This window comes from Nicotiana sylvestris, chromosome 6, assembly GCF_000393655.2.
Source record: "Nicotiana sylvestris chromosome 6, ASM39365v2, whole genome shotgun sequence".
NCBI classification, from domain to species: Eukaryota; Viridiplantae; Streptophyta; class Magnoliopsida; order Solanales; family Solanaceae; genus Nicotiana; species Nicotiana sylvestris.
Window position 1 is genome coordinate 76950176 of NC_091062.1, and position 21626 is coordinate 76971801.

At 41.2% G+C, this 21626-nt stretch overlaps 1 protein-coding gene across 1 annotated transcript; it reads left to right on the forward strand.

The window, feature by feature from the left end:
- Window positions 1-8124: 8124 nt before the first annotated feature.
- LOC138870802 (uncharacterized) lies at window positions 8125-8736 on the forward strand. Its single transcript, XM_070148642.1, has 2 exons — window positions 8125-8289; window positions 8386-8736. Exons 1-2 carry the CDS (start codon window positions 8125-8127, stop codon window positions 8734-8736), a joined length of 516 nt encoding a protein of 171 aa, XP_070004743.1.
- Window positions 8737-21626: the final 12890 nt, after the last annotated feature.

Genomic DNA, 21626 nt, shown 5'->3' on the forward strand with positions numbered 1-21626 from the left:
TGTTAAAAATAAGAGAGTCTTATTGGTGAAAACCCTCACGGGAACCATAAGGCGACGGGAGCTGAGCGAAATAAAAAAATGAGAGAGTCTTATTGGTGAAAACCCTCACGGGCACAGTAAGGCGAAAGTGAGTTGAGAGATGAACAGATGATAGAGGCTTGTTGGTAAAAACCCTTCAGGGCACCGCAGGCCAAACAAGGTCAAGGTTTCGGTGAAGAAATCAGGTTATGAAACTCCGGGAAAACAAAATATGGCAACTGAAAGTTGATTGGTTAGACAGATTGGGCCGATTAATCCAAAATGCATGTCATGATCATTGGTATCAAATGCTCCACTCAGATAAGTATCTTTTCTTTTTCCCCTTCAGATAGTCTTCCAGTTTTGGATTTTTCTTATCCTTAGCTCTAAAAGTCATTACATTTCATCTCTTTTGGGTTTATTTCTCTAAGATATTCCCAATGTCAATTTTGTTTAAGCAAATAAGAAGGAATCTCAAAGCTTACTACCAACTTCCAAAGTTGCACAAGGCACGGGGCGTTCAAGGCATGGCTAAAGATAGCATGATGTGAAGTGGGATAAAAGGTTAGTAAAAGTTCCATCAATGAAATGGTTTGGTGATGTCATGGGAAATGCAGAGGTTCAAACAGATGGGTCAGAGATGTAACTCAACAGTTTGGGTATAGAACACTCGGGTCATCCAAAGTCATGGGGGTTTGAAAGTCAGTCGGGAAGTCAAGCGGTTCTTGGACAGTTCAGGAGAAGACAGTCAAAATAAAGCACGGCAGCGGGGAGACCACTTTCAGCAAGAATGCCACAAACTAACCACCACATTTAAAACTGAAAAGATTTTTCTTTGATTGGAACAGGGGCAGGAAGTTTTCGATTGTTCGGGGAAACTCTCCGTAAGGAAAAGCAAGCATTAGACAGGTTTGATTTTTAGGACCTGCCTAGATAATAGGATTTAATTTGAAGATTCTCAGGACCCTCCTGGAAAATGGGACATAGTTTAAAATTCAAAACAATCATGAGGAGCATAATCTAGCATAAATGTACCACAAAGAAATATAAGTTGGTTTTAAGTTTGCAAGTTTGGGATAGGATTCAAATTGAAATTGTTAGGACCCTCCTGAATAATCTGACCTAGCTTTAAAATTTCCATTGGATAATAAAATTTAGCGTAAGTTCTGGTGTAGGGTAATATAATTTAGCCGTAAAATAGTCACTCTTAAGATAGAACTTGACTTTTGATTTTCAGGACCCTCCTGGATAATGGGATGTAGTTTTAAGACCTTCTTAGATAATAAGATTAGTGGAAGTCACACCTTTAGAGGATATAATTTAGATTTTAAAACCATTATTTAACTAAGAGTTTTCAGGACCCACCTGGATAATGGGATGTAGTTTTAAAATTTGCTTGTATAACCAGACTTAGCATAAGTCATACCTTCAAAAACATAATTTAGCTTCAAAATTGTCATTTAAATAGGAGTTGTCAGGACCCCCTGGATAAGGGGACCTAGATTTCAAATTCTTAGTAATATTTGGTAATATGATTCAGTTTAATGCTCACATATGTGCCCAGCTACCAAACTAGGGCAGAAACTTTCTTTGTTTTGTCTATTTTGTTGAAATTAGGCGCCCGCCTGGAGAGCATGGGAATACAGTTCAAGTTCAGCTATCATGTGCCCACCTGGAGAGCATGGGAATACAATTCAAGTTCAGCAGTCAAGCGCCCACTTGGAGAGCATGGGAATACAATTCAAGTTCAGCAGTCAGGCGCCCACCTAGACAACACGGGAATACAATTCAAGTTCAGTAGTCAGGCACCCACCCAGAGAGCATTGGAATATAATTCAAGTTCAGCAGTCAGGCGCCCACCTGGAGGACACAGGAATACAATTCAAGTTCAGCAGTCAGGAGCCCACCTGGAGAGCACGAGAATACAATTCAAGTTCAACAATCAGGCGCCCACCTGGAGGGCAAGGGAATACAATTTAAGTTCAGCAGTCAGGCGCCCACCTGGAGGGCAAGGGAATACAATTTAAGTTCAGCAGTCAGGCGCCCACATGGAGGGCAAGGGAATACAATTTAAGTTCAGCAGTCAGGCGCCCACCTGGAGAGCATGGGAATACAATTCAAGTTCAGCAATCAGGCGCCTACCTGGAGAGCACGGGAATACAATTCAAGTTTTGGCAATCAGGCATCCACCTGGAGAAAAGGGAAAGTGTCTCAGATCACAACTCAACAAAGGGACTTCAGTGGGAGAATACAAGTCAAAAAGAATCACAAGATCAAGTTTGAAGACATAGATAGGATTTTTGTAATGTATAGATCATAGTTTAGTCTAGCTTCTTTTATTTCGTCATGGTGTAATAAGGAGGTCAGTAAGCAGTAGCAGTAGCAACAACAATAGTGAAATCACAGCTTCATGGTAGTCACAGCTACCAAAACTTCCCGAACTACACTGACCTGATTCCTTTATAGCCAAGGATATGTAGGCAACCTTGGAAGCAGGGTGCGATCAAATCTTTCAAAAATGCTTCTCATGGAGTGTTCAAACGGGCAAAATCGCTTGTATATGCTCACTTTATCTTTGCACGAAAACTCTTCGTGTTTCCGAGCAAAGAGGGGCAGCTGTGAGAACGTGATTTTCGCCCTATATGAATTATTCCCACAAATTCAAAACAAAATAATTTTTTCCATTATTTGCAATTTTGTAGATTTTGTCGCATTTTTGTTAATTGTTAGCATTCGTCTGCGCATGTTAACTTTGTCTAATTAATGAAAAATACAAAAATATGTTGCATTTGCATTTAGGATCTAACTTTGTGTTTTGGAATTAAGTAGCAAATTAGTTATTTTGTAAGAATGGGAAAAATAAAAAAAAAGTTTATTTTTTGCATTTTTCAACTTTAATTGTTGAACTTTGGTAAATTTTCTTTTAATTTGTTTTTTTTCCAATTAATTTTGTTAATTGTTGATTAGTTTTAGTTAGTGTTTTTTCAGGTTAATTAGGTCCTAGGATTCAATTTAGATTTTAATTTATTTTTGAAAAAAAAGAAGAAGAAAAAGAATTAATTGAAAAAGGAATTGAAGAAGTTATTTGGGCTGCATTGTCCTAATTCACCCATGGACCAATGTTTTTTCCCAAAAAACCAGGCCAAACCCAGCCCAGATCCGCCCCAACCCAGTTCGGTCCACCCTTTTAAAACCAAACGACGCCGTTTGGGGTTGACAGATCTGAACCGTTGATCTCCTTTCATCCAACGGACCAGAACTCCTCACCCTACCCATATATATATGTCCGAACAAGACCACCTGCCCCTCAGACCCCCCTCACATATCATCGTCTCATACCCTCAGAGACCCCAACCAAACGCCACTTTGAACCACCATCCACCGCACGCTGGAAATTGCTCACGGCGGCGGCCGACAGCCAATCACCCCCATTTTTACACCACTGCTTCTCCTCCACCTCCTCATCCCAAATCCACACTCCACTCCTCTTAAATCCCATCAGAAAGCCTCAAATTTTAGAAACCCTAGCACTGACATGATGTTCTCCGATGGCGGCACCACCCCAAACTGCCCCAAACTAACACCCTGAAACCCCCATGACTCCCATTTTCCAAATCTCTAACCCATATCCCTTGAATCCCTCTCAATCCTTTCGAATCTCGAATCAAAGTTCGAATCCCTAAAAGCCAAATCGCTTTGCCTTTGATTTTGTGGCTTGCATGACCACAGGCGTCCGAAGTCTCAAGATTTTCGAGTCTAATTTGGCATAATCAGTGTCGGTCGTTTGTTCTTAACGAAGAACAAGAGACTAACACTTATTGTGTTAAATTAGGGAGTCCAGCGTTGGGGTCGAATTGTAGTCGGTAAGCTTTCCTTCTCCTTTCCTTTTGTCTGCTTCTGATTCATGTCCTACTCCTCTTCTTTTTATTTTCCCTTATCTTTCTTGAAATAGACTGATTCGAACAGGGTTCCGAATGACGTTAAATTTTATGTTCGTTTTGTCACTCAGTTTTCGTGTCAAGGTTCAAAGGTCCATTTGCTGATTTTTTGTTAACAACGTGCTTGAACCTTTGATTTTACTTTTGATTTAGTCTCACAAGTTAATATAGTTTGGTCGTCTTACTTTAATAATCTGATTATTCACTCTTTGCTTGTTTTTGCATTTAGTCAGTCGCGTAGTTCAAGTCTAGTTTTCAAATAAGTATTTTTTTTCTACTCTTGGTAAAATCAAAATTTAGCTGGATCAATTGTTGTTTGGGCCTTGGGTTCAATTTTGACCAATGTTTAAAAGAACAACCCATTCATCTTGGGGTTGAAGTAAATGGGGATTTGACCTGTTTGGATACTTGAAAGTAAAAAGCAGGGATTTAAGGAGGTATTCTGGGTAATTGGTTAGGGAAATCTCTAAATAACTGAATTAAGAAGCTTCTTGGAAGCTGGGTTGGGGACTTACATGAAATCTGACAGTTAGGCTAGGGATTTCTAAGTAACAATGAAAATGTAAAAAGGGTTTAATTGCAAAATTTGAATTCTTTGAGGCTGGCCTAATGCCTTGCCTATAAAGGCACTAAGACTTGCTATTTAAGTCAGATTTTGAAGAGATTTGAAGAGATAAAAAAATCAGAAAATCAAAAACAACTAGAATTTTCATAAAAATCACTGTTCCATTGGAGTGTTTCTTTGGTTCTTGAGGTGTTTTCTGACTTCTGAAATTATCTTTGACTCATATGGGATGAAAAATGGTCTAATTTAGAGTTTAAAAAGTGAGCTGTTTGGGTTGCTGTGGAAGTTTGTTGTATCATTGTGTTGATTGGTTCCTGATCTACTGCTGCTGATTACTGACCCCTCACCCTTTGTTTTCTTCCCTTTATTTCTAGGTACACATTCCTGAGACTCATACAATGTGATACTCAAACTGACGATTGAAATGGAAACAGAATTCTGAAGTTTTAATAGTAGTCTAATAGTCTATAGCTTAATTTCATTTCCTTTATGAATTTCTTCTGATTCATGTTCTTCCTACATGCTATATGTTTACTTTAGGATTGAATATGGTTCTGTTGAAGTATAGGTGATTCAGAATATTTTAGATCTTACGCAATATGTGTTAAATGAGTCATTAATTGCATCATACATTCCATTATGGAATCTAAGTGCAAGAGACTGCATTAGGGCTATCTTGTTGTATGATTCATTTAAGATGATATAGCATAGGTGTTGTGTTTAAATAACATTCTGAAATAGCTAATCAAATGGAGTCCCATGTCATGAACAGTTTTATTTTTCCCTATGAGTTGCCTCTGGACATGTGTTGTTAATAATGTTCAAAGTTTCCTGGGTATATTAGCTATTGGATGGTGTTGAGATTTGTCAACACATGTTACACTTGTTAATTATGGTTGTTTGTATTAGCATAGATTCGATATTGAGTCTATGACCTTTAGCTTTGTTGTTTTTAAAAATGGTTCTGAGCTCATTGAGCTTTGGATGGGGAGGCCTTTTGCAAATAAAATGACATGTTGTTGATACATGGGCTTGATTCTTGAGCCAGTAGCTCATTAGTTCGGATCATCGAATATTCTCTTCCATAAGCAGATTTGGCTAATACGTGTTAAAATTGGCAATAGAATTTTAATTAGGCAGTTTGCGTTAATTAGCTTAGGTTCAGGAATGATTGTTAGTTTAATCTCACTTTGCTTTTAATCTAAATCAATTCGTTGGCTAACCAATCTGGGCTTAGAAGCTGAGTCCGAGTTTGGGACCTGATTCTGGCCCATTTGACGCAAGTTAGGGCCTGCTTAGTCTGCCTGGAGGTGTGTCTTTGGACATCCATCTCACATTAAGAATTTGGGCTCAATCTGGGCCCAGAATCTTGAAAAATAGTCGGAATTAGAAAATGGTAAACCTCGCACTATGCGTTTTGCTTAACTGGCCCAATTCCTCACCGTTACAATTTAGTTTAATCTGGTTTCGTGAACCTGATTCGATAATTTCCTGTGCCTATTAATCAATTAGCCAAGCCCTTTTAATAATTGAGGCATGCCATTTAGTGAACATTCTGTGGCCCTCGCAAAGTTGCAAACGCGTAGTTGCTTTAGACGCGTTATTTTAATAATTTAACTTCCTAAACTCGGGTGCGCAGTTATATGACCCAAATCCAAATAACAACGTTATATAAAATGTGTTTCGGACTACGGGTGTATTTATGTGACGTGGTTCAAGACATATTTTAAATGACGTTGCAATCTTCTTAAAAATAAATAAAAGCGGCTATAAAGTTAAAATCGAACCATAGGCTAAAGCATGTACTAAAATCAAATAATAGGCCATTTGTAACAGTTGAGCGACCGTGCTAGAACCACGGAACTCGGGAATGCCTAACACCTTCTCCCGGGTTAACAGAATTCCTTACCTAGTTTTCTAGTTCACGGACTGTATAACAGAGTCAATCTTTTCCTCGATTCGGGATTTGAACCGGTGACTTGGTACACCATAGAATTATCCCAAGTGGCGACTCTAAATCTAATAAATAAATAATCCTGTTTCGATCGTCACTTTAAATTGGAAAAAACTCCCTTATATACCCCTTTACGGGGGTGTAGGTAAAAAGGAGGTGTGCCATTGAGCTTCTTTCTTTGGTTTAAAGAGAACTTGTTTGGGACAATTCCTCTCACAAGATAGTTAGCCACATCGACGAACCAAGGCATCCCGGTCAAAGACATGGAAAGGAGTTGTTCATATGGAAACGAATCATTAATCTCAAGGCCATCATGGGGCATCCCCTCCTCTTCCAAACGGGACAAGTGGTCCGCCACTTTATTCTCACTCCCTTTGCGGTCTATGATTTCAAGATCAAATTCTTGTAGAAGAAGTACCCACCTCATCAATCTAGCCTTTAAGTCCTTTTTACTCATCAAATAACGAAGTGCCACATGATCGGTGTGAACAATCACTTTAGTACCCATGAGGTGTGGGCAAAACTTTTCCCTAGCAAAGACAATGGCTAAGAGTTCTTTCTCGATCACCATATAGTTGACTTGGGCATCGTTCATGGTCTTACTAGCATATTAGATCGGATGGAATATCTTGTTGTTTCTTTGCCCCAATACTGCTCCTACCCCCACGTCGCTAGCATCACATATGAGGTCTGATGGGCTTTCAATGTCTTTGCCTTATGTTTTGATGATCTAACAAACTTACTATCAAGAACCAGATAGGGAACCTAACACACTTGGACTACACTACAAGTTGACGGATTCCAGCTAAATGTGAACTGCTATAGCTTCAGGAGATAGAGATTCAAACAAGGACCTGATACCCTTGTGGTTCCCTCATAGCAGTACAAAGTCAATTGGACATAGCTGGAAACGACGTGACTGCATGCACTGTTTCTGCCCGCACTGCACTGCTTCTAATGGCCACTAATCCTTTGACCAACTAAAGTGCTTACATCATTCAAGTGATGTCATCAAGATGTATTAACAAGGAGTGTATATCAAAACATCACTTGAACTCTTCAGTTCTTATTCAAGCCTTTTGCAAAACAGTGAACTTAATTCTCAAGAGCTTGAAGAACAAAGTTAAATGCTACTACGGACTAGTTCCTAAAGTTAGTATTTTGTTGTCCTTAGTTGAGTTGTAACTTTGTTATTGTTCTTATAGTATCTCCTAAATTGCTTAGCTAGAAGCGTTGATTAGGAACCCTTTTGTAAAATCTATAAACTCTCTGAGTTTGTGTTGTTACTAGGTTTAGTCATAAGTTAAAGTATTTATAACTAGAGAGTGACAAAGTGGCTTATGGTAAGAGTATCACAAGTTAGTTGAGTTGAATTCTTTGTAATGGAGTCATTACAAAGTGGCTTGTAATAGGTGTTTATAAGTTAGTGAAGTTGAAAGCCTACAAGTGTAGGTCGTGGTTTTTGTCCCCTTGAGTTGGGATTTTTCCACGTAAAAAATCCCGTGTCTTATTTACTTATTGTTTCATTAGCATTCTCAGTACAACCTCATAGAGGAGCAGGTATTCTACTATTTGGTGGACTTATACAAACTAATAATTGGTATCATAGAAGGTTCCTCCTATTAGGCTAACACCTAGGAAGGATCCTTATGGCTGCTCCACCAAATTTTGAAGAAGGTCAATCTACATACAGACCACCCAGGTTCAATGGACAATACTATGGGTGGTGGAAGACAAGAATGCATGATTTTATCATGGCTGAGGATTCTAAATTATGGGATGTCATATGTGACGGTCCTTATGCCCCAACAAATGTACTTGAAGAACTTCCATTCTCAATGCCAAAAACCAATAAAGAATACACCAACACAGACAGGAAAGTTGTGTAGAAGAATTTTCGTGACAAGAAGATTTTAGTATGTGGAATAGGACATGATGAATACAATAGAATCTCCGCTTGTGACACTGCTAAGGAGATATGGGAAGCTTTGCAAATAGCTCATGAGGGAACCACCCAAGTAAAACAATCTAAGATCGATATGCTCACTATCGAGTATGAACTCTTCAGGATGAAGGAAGATGAATCTATTCAAGATATGCATACAAGATTCACTTCCATTATGAATGAGTTACACTCAATTGGAGAAACTATTCCTAGGAACAAGCTAGTGAGGAAAATCCTCAGTATTCTGCCTAGCCCTTGGGAAAGCAAGGTGAATGCCATTACTGAAGCAAAGGACTTGCAGAAGCTGACCATATAAGAGCTAGTTGGAAATCTGAAGACCTACGAGATGAAGAGGAAGATAGATAGTAAAAGAAGATAACCAAAGAAAGAAAAGAACCTGGTACTCAAAGCTGATAACAATGACTCAAGTGAGGAGGACAGTGGCATGGCTTACTTAACCAAAAGATTTCAAAAGATGGTCAGAAGAAATGGAGAAATGCTAAAAAGGGGCAGCTATAACAAACTAAAAAACTATGATCTCTGTCATAAGTGTGGAAAGCCTGGGCACTTCATCAAAGACTGTCCTCTCCTGAAGCAAGAATTCTCCAAGTACAACCCTGATAAAGAAACTAAGAGGAACCCGGTTCCTCTCAAAGAGATCTACTGACAATGTGGTGAAACAGGCTCTTGTAGCCTGGAGGGATTCCTCTAGTGAGTTTGAAGATGAAACTGATGTTGGCGATAGTTCCATGATGGCAGTTGAAAGTGAGAAAAATGAATATGACTCAACTTTTGCTTTGATGGCCCAATCAGATGATGATGAAGACGATGACAACAAAGAGGTAAATTTTGGAGATGTTCAGAGAAATATGAAATCCTACTCTCCTAAGAAACTTATGTCTTTAGCTAATGTATTGATTGATGCCTATCATAACCTAGTAGAGGATAAGGATGACTTGATCTTAGAACTAGGGGAAGCTGATAAAACCAGAGATGATCTGGTAGTGTATGTAGTGGATCTGAAGGAAGCCATTTGTGAGTTGAAGAAAGAAAAAGATGTCTTGACTAAAAAGACTGCCAACTTAGAGCATGAAAGAGATGATTTAGTGGTAGTAGTTCTTGACCATAAGGAAACTATTGAGAACTTCAGTGAAGAAAAGGAGGCCCTAGCAAAAAGAGTGACTAAAATTGAGGAAGAAAGAGATGATCTCTTGGTAGTAATTGCAGACCTGAGGGAATTAATGGAGGGACTAGGCACTAAGTCTAAACCTGGAAATACTGGAAAAGGAAAAAAGATAGCCAGTGAGGAATACATTAGGCTTGAAAATGAGTTGAAAGCTGTGAGAACTAGGATGTGTGTTGAAACTGAGAAAAACAAGCACCTCCAAACTAAACTGGAAAGAGTAAAAAATGATCTTGAAAAGTCCCTAAAGTGGACCTGGTCCTCAGAAGCTATCATTGTCATGTGCACTAATAATGGTGGAAACAGGCAGGGAATAGGGTTCCAAAGGGAGAAAACCCCTTACAACCCACATAGCAAATGTGTGACTGTACCCGAAAATTGGCTGAGTACCCACTGTGGGAACAATGGACATTTCATGGAAAATTGTCAAACCAGGGTCTAGTTCACTCAGAAAAACATAATGGTTGCTGAAAATGTAGCTACTAAAAAGGGACATGGTTCCACTCACAAAAAACGCATATTACCTGCATGGACTAAGAGAGCTCTTATTCATCCTCTTGCCTACTACAAGGGACCCAAACTTGTTTGGGTTCCAAAAACTAACTCTTGATCTTCTTGTGTAGGGAACAATGAAAGGAAGCGGTCAACAATAGTTCATGGATAGTGGGTGTTCAAAGCACATGATTGGGAACACCATGGACTTTCTTTCACTAAAAGCCCTGCAAAGAGAGAGTGTATCATTTGGCAATGGGAAAAAGGAGTACATTCTTGGAGTTGGAAAAGTAGGGAAATCACTCACTCATTCTATTAAAACTGTGTACTATGTCAATGGTCTTAAGTACAGTCTCTTAAGTGTCTCTCAGATCTGTGATAAAGGAAACAAGGTGGAATTCTTATCCAAGATATGTTGTGACGACCTGGCCGTCCGTCTTAAGAATTAATGCCCCGAACCCCTATTAATTGCTTCAGAATGTTTATTTCTGCTATTTTTATTTGCTGGGATGTTCGGTTTTGAGTTTCAGAGAGTTTTAGGACACTTAGTCCCTAAATGAGAGCTTAAGTTTTGGAAAAATTTGACTGTAGTCGGAACAGTGTAAAGAGAGTCTCATAATGGAATTCCAATGGTTTCGTTAGCTCCGTTGGGTGATTTCGGGTTTAGGGGCGTGTTCGGATTGTGTATTGAAGGTCCGTAGCTAATTTAGGCTTGAAATGCCGAAAGTCAAATTTTGAAGTTTCTGGTTCGATAGTGATATTTGGACCCGAGGGTCGGAATGGAATTTCGAAAGTTGGAATAGCTCTGTAGTGTTGAGTGTGACGTGTGTGCAAAATTTCAGGTCATTTGGATGAGGTTTGATAGACTTTTTGATCAAAAGCGTAAATTTAGAGTTTTGGAGTTCTTAGGTTTGAATCCGTGGTTGATTCATCATTTAGATGTTGTTTTAGGTATTCTACGGATTTGTATAAGTTTGGATAGTGGCATATGACTTGTTCGTGCTTTTGGTTGAGGTCCCCCAGGGGCCTCGTAATGACTTCGGATATTTGACGGAAAGGTTCGGAGTTGAAAGTTGCAGCTGAATCTTTAAGTCTACTGTCATAACCGTACCTGCGGCTTGGGGACCATAGGTGCATGGCCGCAGAAGCGGTCGAGCAACAACAAAAGCGGTTTAAGGCAAAAAGGGAGTTGACCGCAGAAGCGGCTCCGTATTTGCGGTAAGGTAGTCGCAGGTGCGGGAAGTCCTCCTTTAATGAAAAGTCATAGATGCGACCTTGGCTCTACAGAAGCGGGACCGCAGGTGCAGTCCCAGGACCGTAGATGCGGTTTCACAAGTCAGAAAATAGGGATTTTAAGGGTTTAGTTTCAAACTTGGAAAAATCAAATTGGAGCTCGGGAAAGGGTGATTTTGGGAGGAAGTTGAAGAGGAAATCATTGGGTAAAAATTCTTTATCCCTTTATAGCTATATTCCATAAATCTATTGTTAATTTTATCATTTAATTTCGGATTGGAGATGAAAATTGGGGGAAAATTTGGAAGAAAGTTCTTAGACCTAGAATTCGAATTTTGATTGGGAATCTGACCTTAGATTTTGGTAATTTTTGTATGAATGAATTCGTGGGAGTGTGATAATTCTGAAAATATAATTTTTACCCGATTTTGAGACGTGGGCCCGAGGGGAATTTTGGTCATTTTACCTAATTTTGCGTATTAGCTTAGAATTTCTTTGTAGAATTAGTTACTTGAAGTGTTATGTACATTATGAAATTGAATAGATTTGAGTCATTTGGAGTCGATTACTCGTGGTAAGAGCGTGGTTTCGAATTGATTTGAGCTGGTTCGATGTAAGTGGCTTGCCTAATTGTTGAAAAACCTATTTTCACTAAAGTAGCTTTAATTGTGTTTTCCTTTTCCTGCTTACTCTACTTGAAATTTTAGCCTGCTGTTAGTTTAGAGAAGTATGTTTAATTGATTAATTGTTTTATTGCTTAAACTGCCTTAATTGTATTATGTGAATCATGTTAGGTTAGAATTACCTGTTTTACTTGGTACAAAATTGAGCTTAATTGAGTATTCCTTGTGTTGTTGCTGTGTGTTTTTACTTTGGGACTATGGGATGGCATCCCGGGAGATCCCCTATACGTATTTATGATTTGAGTTGAGGTGTGGGATACCGAGAGATCCCTAGCACGTATATTGAGGATACCAAGAGATCCTCGGGATACCAGGTGATCCCTAGCATATATTGAGGATACCAAGAGATTCTCGGGATACCAAGAGATCCCTGGCACATATTGAGGGTACTAAGAGATCCTCGGGATACTGAGAGATCCCCGGTTATTATATTTGTGAAGAGTAGTATTCTTTGTGATTGTTTTTGCCTCTGTTTCAGTTGTAATTATATTTATTATCTTGTATTAATCCCTATCGTTATCTTTCAACTGTACCGCTTTATCTTATACTATCACACCGTATATTTTATTTAATCTCAGTAGGGCCTTGACCTTCCCCATCACTACCCGACCAAGGTTAGGCTTGGCACTTATTGAGTACCGCTGTGGTGTACTCATGCCCTTTCTGTGCATGTTTTTCATGTGCAGATCCAGGTACCTCCACCCAGACTTATCACGCTTGAGACGAGGCATTCGTAGAGACTCCGAGGTATATCTACCACGTCCGCAGACCGAAGAGTCCCTTTCTACTCGCCCTTTTAAGTATTAGCCCTTCTGTATTTTCTTTCCTTGTTAGATATTTAGTTAGATACTTGTATACATTTAAAGGCTTGTGTTCATGAGATTCCGAGTTTTGGGAAATGTATTAGTTTTTGAGAATTGATATTGTGTATGTCGAGCGGCAATTTTAAATGCAGTTTTATTTCACTATTTCGGTTTTTAATTGTTTCTTCCGCAAATTGGTTTATTTTCTGCATTGTTAGGCTTACCTAGTCGTGGAGACTAGGTGCCATCATGATGGTTCACGGAGGGCGAACTAAGGTCGTAACAAGTTGGTATCAAAGCTCTAGGTTCATAGGAGTCATGAATCACAAGCCGGTTTATTAGAGTCTCGTGGATCGGTACGGAGACGTCTGTACTTATTTACGAGAAGCTATGTAACTGTTAGGAACATTCCACTTCATTTGATTTCCTTGTCGTGCGAGATTTGATGTCACAATTCTAAACTTCTGTCTTTTATTCTCTCACAGATGGTGAGGACACACAATACCCGAGATGATCAGGCACCCGCGCCCCCTACTATAGCCATTAGAGGCCGGGTCTAGGGTAGAGGCCGAGGATGCACACGTGGTGCATCCAGAGAACCTGCGTGAGCTACCACCGAGGTACCACCAGCAGTTCCAACCGGAGTCTAGGCACCTGATACGCCTACTACTACTACTACTCCAGCACTCAGAAGACTTTGGCACAGTTCATGAGCATGTACACCACTTTGGCTCAGGCAGGGTTGCTTCCCCTTGCTGCAGCTACATCTCAGGCTGGGTAGGAGCACAGACTTCCGCCGCCCGCACTCATAAGAAGCGAGTGCATGTTGAGTAGGTTCTCGAGATTATTCCTGTACTGCCTGCAATCCGAGATCAGCCCGAGGACAGGGCAGCAGTTTTCGAAGATGAGTAGCTGCGGCTTGAGAGGTTTAAGAAGTACAAGCCTCATGTATTTAGTGGTTTAGCATCGGATAATGCTCTAGGATTTCTAGATGAGTGTTACCACATTCTCCGTACCATGGGTATATCAGGGTCGAGCGGGGTTTCCTTCACTACCTTCCAGCTTTGAGGAGCCGCCTATGAGTGGTAGCGCACCTATAAGTTAGACAGTCCGGATGAGGCTTCTTCACTGACTTGGACTCAGTTTTCAGATCTGTTCCTAAGATAGTATATTCCTTAGAGCTTCAAGAACGCATGGCGCATAGAGTTTGAGCATTTGCGCTAGGGTGCTATGATTGTCTCAGAGTATGCTGTCTGTTACACTAGTTTGGCTAGACATGCACCAGCCTTGGTTTCTATTGTTCGCGAGAGGGTTCGCCAGTTTATTGATGGGCTTATTCCCAACATCAGGTCTAGCATGGCTTGTGAGTTGGAGATGGATATTTCTTATCAGTAGGTGGTGAGCATTGCTAGGAGGATTGAGGGTATATATGCTAGGGAGAGAGAGGAGAGGGAGGCCAAGAGGTCTCAAGAGTCGAGCCATTATTCTGGTGCCCGTGCCCCAGTGGCAGGTTGTCATGGTAGGGGTTATATGAGTCGCCTTTTTCATTTAACTCTCCCAGCAGCCAGTAGTATTCCAGCTCCTCCTAGGCCTCAGGAGCCTTATTATGCACCTCTGATATCTAACGCGCCTCCTGCGCGGGGTGCTTTTAGAGGTCAGTCCAGCAGACCTAGCCTGAGCCAGTCATAGCCGCCACATCCTCCTAGAGCTTGTTTTGAGTGTGGTGACACACACCATGTGGTGAGGGATTGCCCTAGACTTGGGAGAAGTGCGCGTCCACAGACTTCTCAGCCACAGCGCGCCCTGCAGAGTTCTCAGGCTATGGCTACAACTCCAGTTGCTAACCCACATTCTCAGCCAGCTAGAGGTGGAGGTCAGGGAGGTAGAGGTAAACCTAGAGGGGGAGGCCAGGCCCGATACTATGTCATTCCTGCCCGTACCGAGGCTGTTGCCTCCGATTCTGTCATCATAGATATTATACTAGTTTGTCACAAAGATGTATCGGTTCTATTCGATCTAGGCTCCACTTACTCTTATGTGTCTTCTTATTTTACTCTGCATTTGGGTGTCCCTCAGGATTCTTTGAGTTTCCCTTTTTATGTTTCTACTCCTGTGGAAGATTCTCTTGTTGTGGACCGCATTTATCGGTCGTGTTTGGTTTCTCTTAGTGGTTTTGAGACCAGAGCCGATTTATTGTTGCTCAGCATGGTAGATTTTAGGCATGGATTGGTTGTCACCCCATTATGCTATTCTTGATTGTAACGCCAAAACTGTGACGCTGGCTATGCCAGGTGTACCGCGTGTTGAGTGGAGGGGTACTTTAGATCACACTACCAGTAGAGTTATTTCTTTCCTTAAGGCTCAACGAATGGTTGAGAAGGGGTGTGATGCGTATTTAGCTTATGTGAGAGATGTCAGTATTGATACCCCTTCAGTTGATTCAGTCCCAGTAGTACGGTATTTTCCCAATGTGTTTCCAGCTGATCTTTCCGGCATGCCGCCTGATAGAGATATTAATTTTGGCATTGATCTGTTTCTGGGCACTCAACCCATTTCTATTCATCTGTATCGTATAACTCCTCCTGAGTTGAAGGAGTTGAAGGAGTTGAAGGATCAGTTACAGGAATTGTTTGATAAGGGTTTTATTCAGCCTAGTGTACCACCTTGGGGTGTTCCTTTCTTGTTTGTAAAGAAAACAAGATGGTTCTATGCGTATGTGTATTGATTATCGCCAGTTGAACAAAGTTACAGTGAAGAAAGTTACACTATGTTTTCTAAGATTGACTTGCGCTCATGTTACCATCAGTTGAAGATTCGGGAGCTAGATATCCCGAAGACTACTTTTAAGACTCGGTATGGTCATTACAAATTCCTTGTTATGTCATTTGGGCTGACCAATGCCCCTGCAGCCTTCATGCATTTGATGCACAATGTGTTCCGGTCGTATCTTGACTCGTTCGTTATTATCTTTATTGATGATATTCTGGTGTATTCCCGGAGTCGGGAAGATCATGAGCAACACTTGAGGACAGTGCTTCAGACCTTGAGAGAAAAGAAGTTATATGCTAAGTTCTCGAAATGTGAGTTTTGGTTGGATTCCGTGGCATTCTTAGGCCATGTGGTGTCAGTGAGGGTATTCAGGTGGATCCGAAGAAAATAGAGGTCATTCAGAGTTGGCCCAGACCATCCTCAGCTACAAAGATCCGCAGTTTTCTTGGCTTGGCAGGTTATTACCATCGTTTTGTTGAGGGGTTTTCATCGATTACAACCCCTATAACCAGACTGAACCAAAAGGGTGCTCCATTCCAGTAGACGGAAGAGTGTGAGGCGAGCTTTCAGAAACTCAAGACAGCTTTAACTACAGCCCTAATTTTGATACTACCTACAGGTTCGGGGTCTTACACTATCTATTGTGATGCCTCGAGGATTGGCCTTGGAGCGGTTTTGATGTAGGACAGTAGTGTGATTGCCTACGCATCCAGACAGTTGAAGGTTCACGAGAAAAATTATCCCGTCCACGACCTTGAGTTAGCTACCATTGTTCATGCCCTGAAGATCTGGCGTCATTACTTGTACGGTGTCCCTTGTGAGATTTATATTGATCATCGGAGCTTGCAGCACCTGTTCAAGCAAAAGGATCTAAAATTGCGCCAGAGGAGATGGTTAGAGTTGCTGAAGGACTATGATATCACTATTTTGTATCATCCAGGCAAGGCCAATGTGGTGGCCAATGCCTTGAGTAACCGAGTAGAGAGTTCGGGAAGTTTGTCTTATTTACCAGCATCGGAGAGGCCTCTGGCGATGGATGTTCAGGCCTTAGCCAGTCAGTTTGTGAGATTGGATCTTTTGGAGCCCAGTCGGGTTAAGCTTGCGTGGTTTCTCGGTCTTCCTTATTTGATCGTATTAGGGAGCGTCAGTATGATGACCCTCATTTGCTTGTCCTCAAGGACAAGGTTCAGCATGGTGATGCCAGAGATGTGACTATTGGTGATGACGGGGTATTGAGGATGCAGGACCGGATTTGTGTACCCAATGTTGATGGGCTTTGGGAGTTGATTGTGGAGGAGGCCCATAGTTTGTGGTATTCCATTCATCCGGGTGCCGCGAATATGTATCAGGATTTGAGGCAGCACTATTGGTGCAGGCGGATGAAGAAAGATATAGTCAGACTTGTAGCTCGGTGCCTCAACTGTTAGCAGGTGAAGTATGAGCACCAGAGACCAGGTAGGTTGCTTCATCAAATAGAGATTCCGGAGTGAAAGTGGGAGCGGATCACTATAGACTTTGTAGTTGGGCTCCCACGTACTTTGAGAAAGTTCGATGCTATTTGGGTTATTGTGGATTGGCTGACCAAGTCCGCACACTTTATTGCTGTGTGTACTACCTATTTTTCGGAGCGTCTAGCGGAGATTTATATCCGGGAGATTGTTCGTTTGCATGGTATTCCAGTTTCCATCATTTCAGAAAGAGGTACTCAGTTCACATCACGGTTTTGGAGGGTCGTTCAGCATGAGTTGGGTAATCGGGTGGAGTTGAGTACATCATTTCACCCTCAAACGGATGGACAATCCGAGTACACTATTCAGATTCTTGAGGATATGCTCCGTACGTGTGTGATTGAGTTTGGAAGGTCTTGGGATCAGTTCTTGCCATTAGCGGAGTTTGCCTACAACAACAGCTAGCAGTCCAGCATTTCGATGGCACCGTATAAGGCTTTATATGGTAGGCGGTGTAGATCCCCGGTGGGTTGGTTTGAGCTGGGTGAGGCTAGATTATTGGGCACAAACTTGGTTCAAGATACTTTGGAGAAGGTTAAGGTGATTCAGGATAGACTCCGTACAGCCCAATCTAGACAGAAGAGTTACGCGGACCGGAAGGTTTGTAATGTTTCCTATATGGTTGGAGAGCGGGTTCTACTTCGGGTATCGCCTATGAAGGGCGTTATGAGATTCGGGAAGAAAGGAAAGTTGAGTTCGAGGTTTATTGGCCCTTTTGAGATATTTAGGCGTGTTGGGGAGGTTGCTTATGAGCTTGCCCTACCTCCCATCTAGGTAGGAGTTCATTCGGTATTTCATGTTTCGATGCTCCAGAGGTATCACGGTGATACGTCGCATGTGTTGGATTTCAGTTCAGTCTAGTTGGATAAGGATCTATCCTATGTTAAGGAGCCAGTGATAATATTGGACAGGCAGGTTAGAAAGCTGATGTCAAAGAACATTGCATCATTAAAGGTTTAGTGGCGGGGTCAGCCGGTCGAGGAGGTGACCTGGTAGACCGAGCAGGATATGTGCAACCATTACCCTCATCTTTTCACTACTTCAGGTATGTCTCTATGCTCGTTCGAGGACGAACAAATGTTCAAATGTAGGAGGATGCGACGACCCGGCTAGTTGTCTTAAGAATAAATGCCCCATTCCCTTATTAACTGTTTCCTCGTATTTATTTCTGCTATTTTGATTTGCTGGGATGTTCGGTTCTGAGTTTTGGAGAGTTTTGGGGCACTTAGTATATAAATGAGAGCTTAAGTTTTGGAAAATTTGACAGTAGTCGGAACAATGTGAAGACAGCATCGGAATGGAATTCCGATGGTTCCGTTAGCTCCATTGGGTGATTTTGGGCTTAGGGGCGTGTTCGGATTGTGTATTGGAGGTCTGTAGCTAATTTAGGCTTGAAATGCCGAAAGTCGAATTTTGAAGTTCCGGTTCGATAGTGAGATTTAGACCCGAGGGTTGGAATGGAATTCCGGAAGTTGGAGTAGCTCCGTAGTGTTGAATGTGACGTGTGTGCAAGATTTCAGATCATTCGGATGAGGTTTGATAGAATTTTTGATCGAAAGCGTAAATTTAAAGTTTTGGAGTTCTTAGGCTTGAATCTGTGGTTGATTCGTCGTTTCGATGTTGTTTTAGGTGTTCTAAGAATTGGTAAAAGTTTGGATAGTGGCATATGACTTGTTCGTGCTTTTGGTTGAGGTACCGGGGGCCTCGGGATGACTTCGGGTGTTTGACGGAAAGGTTTAGAGTTGAAAGTTGCAGCTGAAGCTTTAAGTCTGCTGTCATAACCGCACTTGCGGCCTTGCACCAGGCCGCAGAAGCGGTCAAGCAACCGCAGAAGCGGTTTAAGGCAAAAAGGGAGTTGACCGCAGATGCGATCAGGGCACCACAGAAGCGGCTCCGCATTTGCGGTAAGGTAGTCGCAAGTGCGGGAAATCCTCCTTTAATGAAAAGTTGCAGATGCGACCTTGGCTCCGTAGAAGCGGGACCGCAGGTGCGGACTCAGGAGCGCAGATGCGGTTTCACTGGTCAGAAAATAGGGATTTCGAGGGTTTAGTTTCAAAACTTGGAAAAATCAAATTAGAGCTCGAGAGAGGGCGATTTTGGGAGGAAGTTGAAGAGGAAATCATTGGGTAACAATTCTATAACCCTTTCTAGTTATATTCCATCAATCTATTGTTAGTTTTATTATTTGATTTCGGATTGGAGATGAAAATTGGAGAAAAATTTGGAAGAAAGTTCTTAGACCTAGAATTTAAATTTTGATTGGGAATCTAACCTTGGATTTTTGTACTTTAGATATGACTGAACTCGTGGGAGTGTGAGGATTCTGAAAATGTAAATTTTACCCAATTCCGAGACATGGGCCCGAGGGGCGTTTTGGTCATTTTACATAATTTAGCGTATTAGCTTAGAATTTCTTTGTAGAATCAGTTATTTGAAGTGTTATTTACATTATGAAATTGAATTGAATAGATTTGGGCCATTTGGAGTCGATTACTCGTGGCAAAAGCGTGGTTTCAGATTGATTTGAGCTGGTTCGAGGTAATAGGCTTGCCTAACCTTGTGTGGGGGACATTCCCCTTAGGAATTGGTATTGTGGTAATTGAAATGCCTTGTCGTGAGGGGACAAGTGCGTACTTGTGCTAATTGTTGAAAAACCTGTTTTCACTAAAGTAGCTTTAATTGTGTTTTCCTTTTCCTACTTACTCTACTTGAAATTTTAGCTTGCTATTAGCTTAGAGAAGCATGTTTAATTGACTTAATTATTTTATTGCTTAAACTGTCTTAATTGTATTATGTGAAGCATGTTAGGTTAGAATTACATGTTTTACTTGGTACAAATTTGAGCTTAATTGAGTATTCCTTGCGTTGTTGATGTGTGCTTTTACTTTGGGACTACGGGACGGCATCCCGGGAGATCCCCTGTTGTATTTATGATTTGAGCTGAGGTGCAGGATACCGAGAGATCCCTAGCACGTATATTGAGGATACTAAGAAATTCTCGGGATACCAGGAGATCCCTAGCATATATAGAGGATACCAAGAGATCCTCGGGATACCAAGAGATCCCTAGCATATATTGAGGATACCAAGAGATCCTCGAGATATCAAGAGATCCCTGGCACATATTGAGGGTACTAAGAGATCTTTGGGATACTGAGAGATCCCCAGTTATTATCTTTTCGAAGAGTAGTATTCCTCGTGATTATTTTTGCCTCTGTTTCAGTTGTAGTTATCTTTATTATCCTGTATTAATCCTTATCGTTATCTTTCAACTGTACCGCTTTATCTTATATTGTCACACATTATATTTTATTTAATCTCAGTAGGGCCCTGACCTTCCTCGTCACTGTCCCACCGAGGTTAGGCTTGGTACTTACTGAGTACCGCTGTGGTGTACTCATGCCCTTTCTGTGCATGTTTTTCATGTGCAGATCCAGGTACCTCCACCCAGACTTATCACGCTTGAGACGAGGCGTTCGTAGAGACTCCAAGGTATATCTGCCACGGCCGCAGACCGAAGAGTCCCTTTCTACTCTCACTTTTAAGTATTAGCCATTCTGTATTTTCTTTCCTTGTTAGATATTCTAGAGTTAGATACTTGTATACATTCAAAGGCTTGTGTTCATGAGATTCCGGGTTTTGGGAAATGTATTAGTTTTTGAGTGTTGATATTGTGTATGCCGAGCGACATTTTTAAACGCTGTTTTATTTCACTATTTTGGTTTTTAATTATTTCTTCCACAAATTGGTTTATTTTCTACATTGTTAGGCTTACCTAGTCGTAGACACTAGGTGCCGTCACGATGGCTCACGGAGGGCGAACCGAGGTCGTGACATATGTACAATTACTAATCTGGTAACTGGTGAAGTGGTACTTGTGGCCAAGAGATTCAAGAACATTTATGTTGCTAATTTCAAGTCTTTACAAAGTGGTGACCTGAGTTGTCTTAAAGCTGTTGATGATGATGTTAAACTCTGGCATAGAAGATTGGGGCACACAATCTTTTCTCTTCTGAACTAACTAATTCATAAGGACCTGGTCCATAGTCTGCCCATGTCAATGTTCAAGGTACAGAAAGTTTGTGATGTCCGTGCTAGAGGAAAACATGTGAAGTCCTCTTTTGAGTCCAAAAGGGATGTGAGCACCTCAAAGCCACTCGAGCTTCTGCATATGGACCTATGTGGCCCTATGAGAGTGCAAAGTAGGGGAGGAAAAAAATACATTTTTGTGATAGTGGATGACTACTCCAGATTCACATGGACTCTGTTTCTTAGAACTAAAGATGAAACCTTTGAGGTATTTGTGGCCTTTGTGAAGAAAATTCAGGTGAAGATGGAATCTAGAGTCGCATGCATTAGATCAGATCATGGAATAAAATTTGACAATGCCAAATTTGATGAGTTCTGCAATGAAAATGGCATCATTCACAACTTCTCAACTCCCAGAACCCCCCAACAAAATGGAGTAGTGGAAAGGAAGAACATAACTCTTGAATCAATGACAAGAACAATGCTAATCGACAGTGGAATTGCAA

Coding starts and splice junctions, on each gene's coding strand:
- LOC138870802 (XM_070148642.1), top strand. CDS start 8,125: ATGGCTGCTCCACCAAATTTTGAAGAAGGTCAATCTACATACAGACCA. Junction 8,290..8,385: donor GTCCTTATGCCCCAACAAAT/GTACTTGAAGAA, acceptor CGTGACAAGAAG/ATTTTAGTATGTGGAATAGG.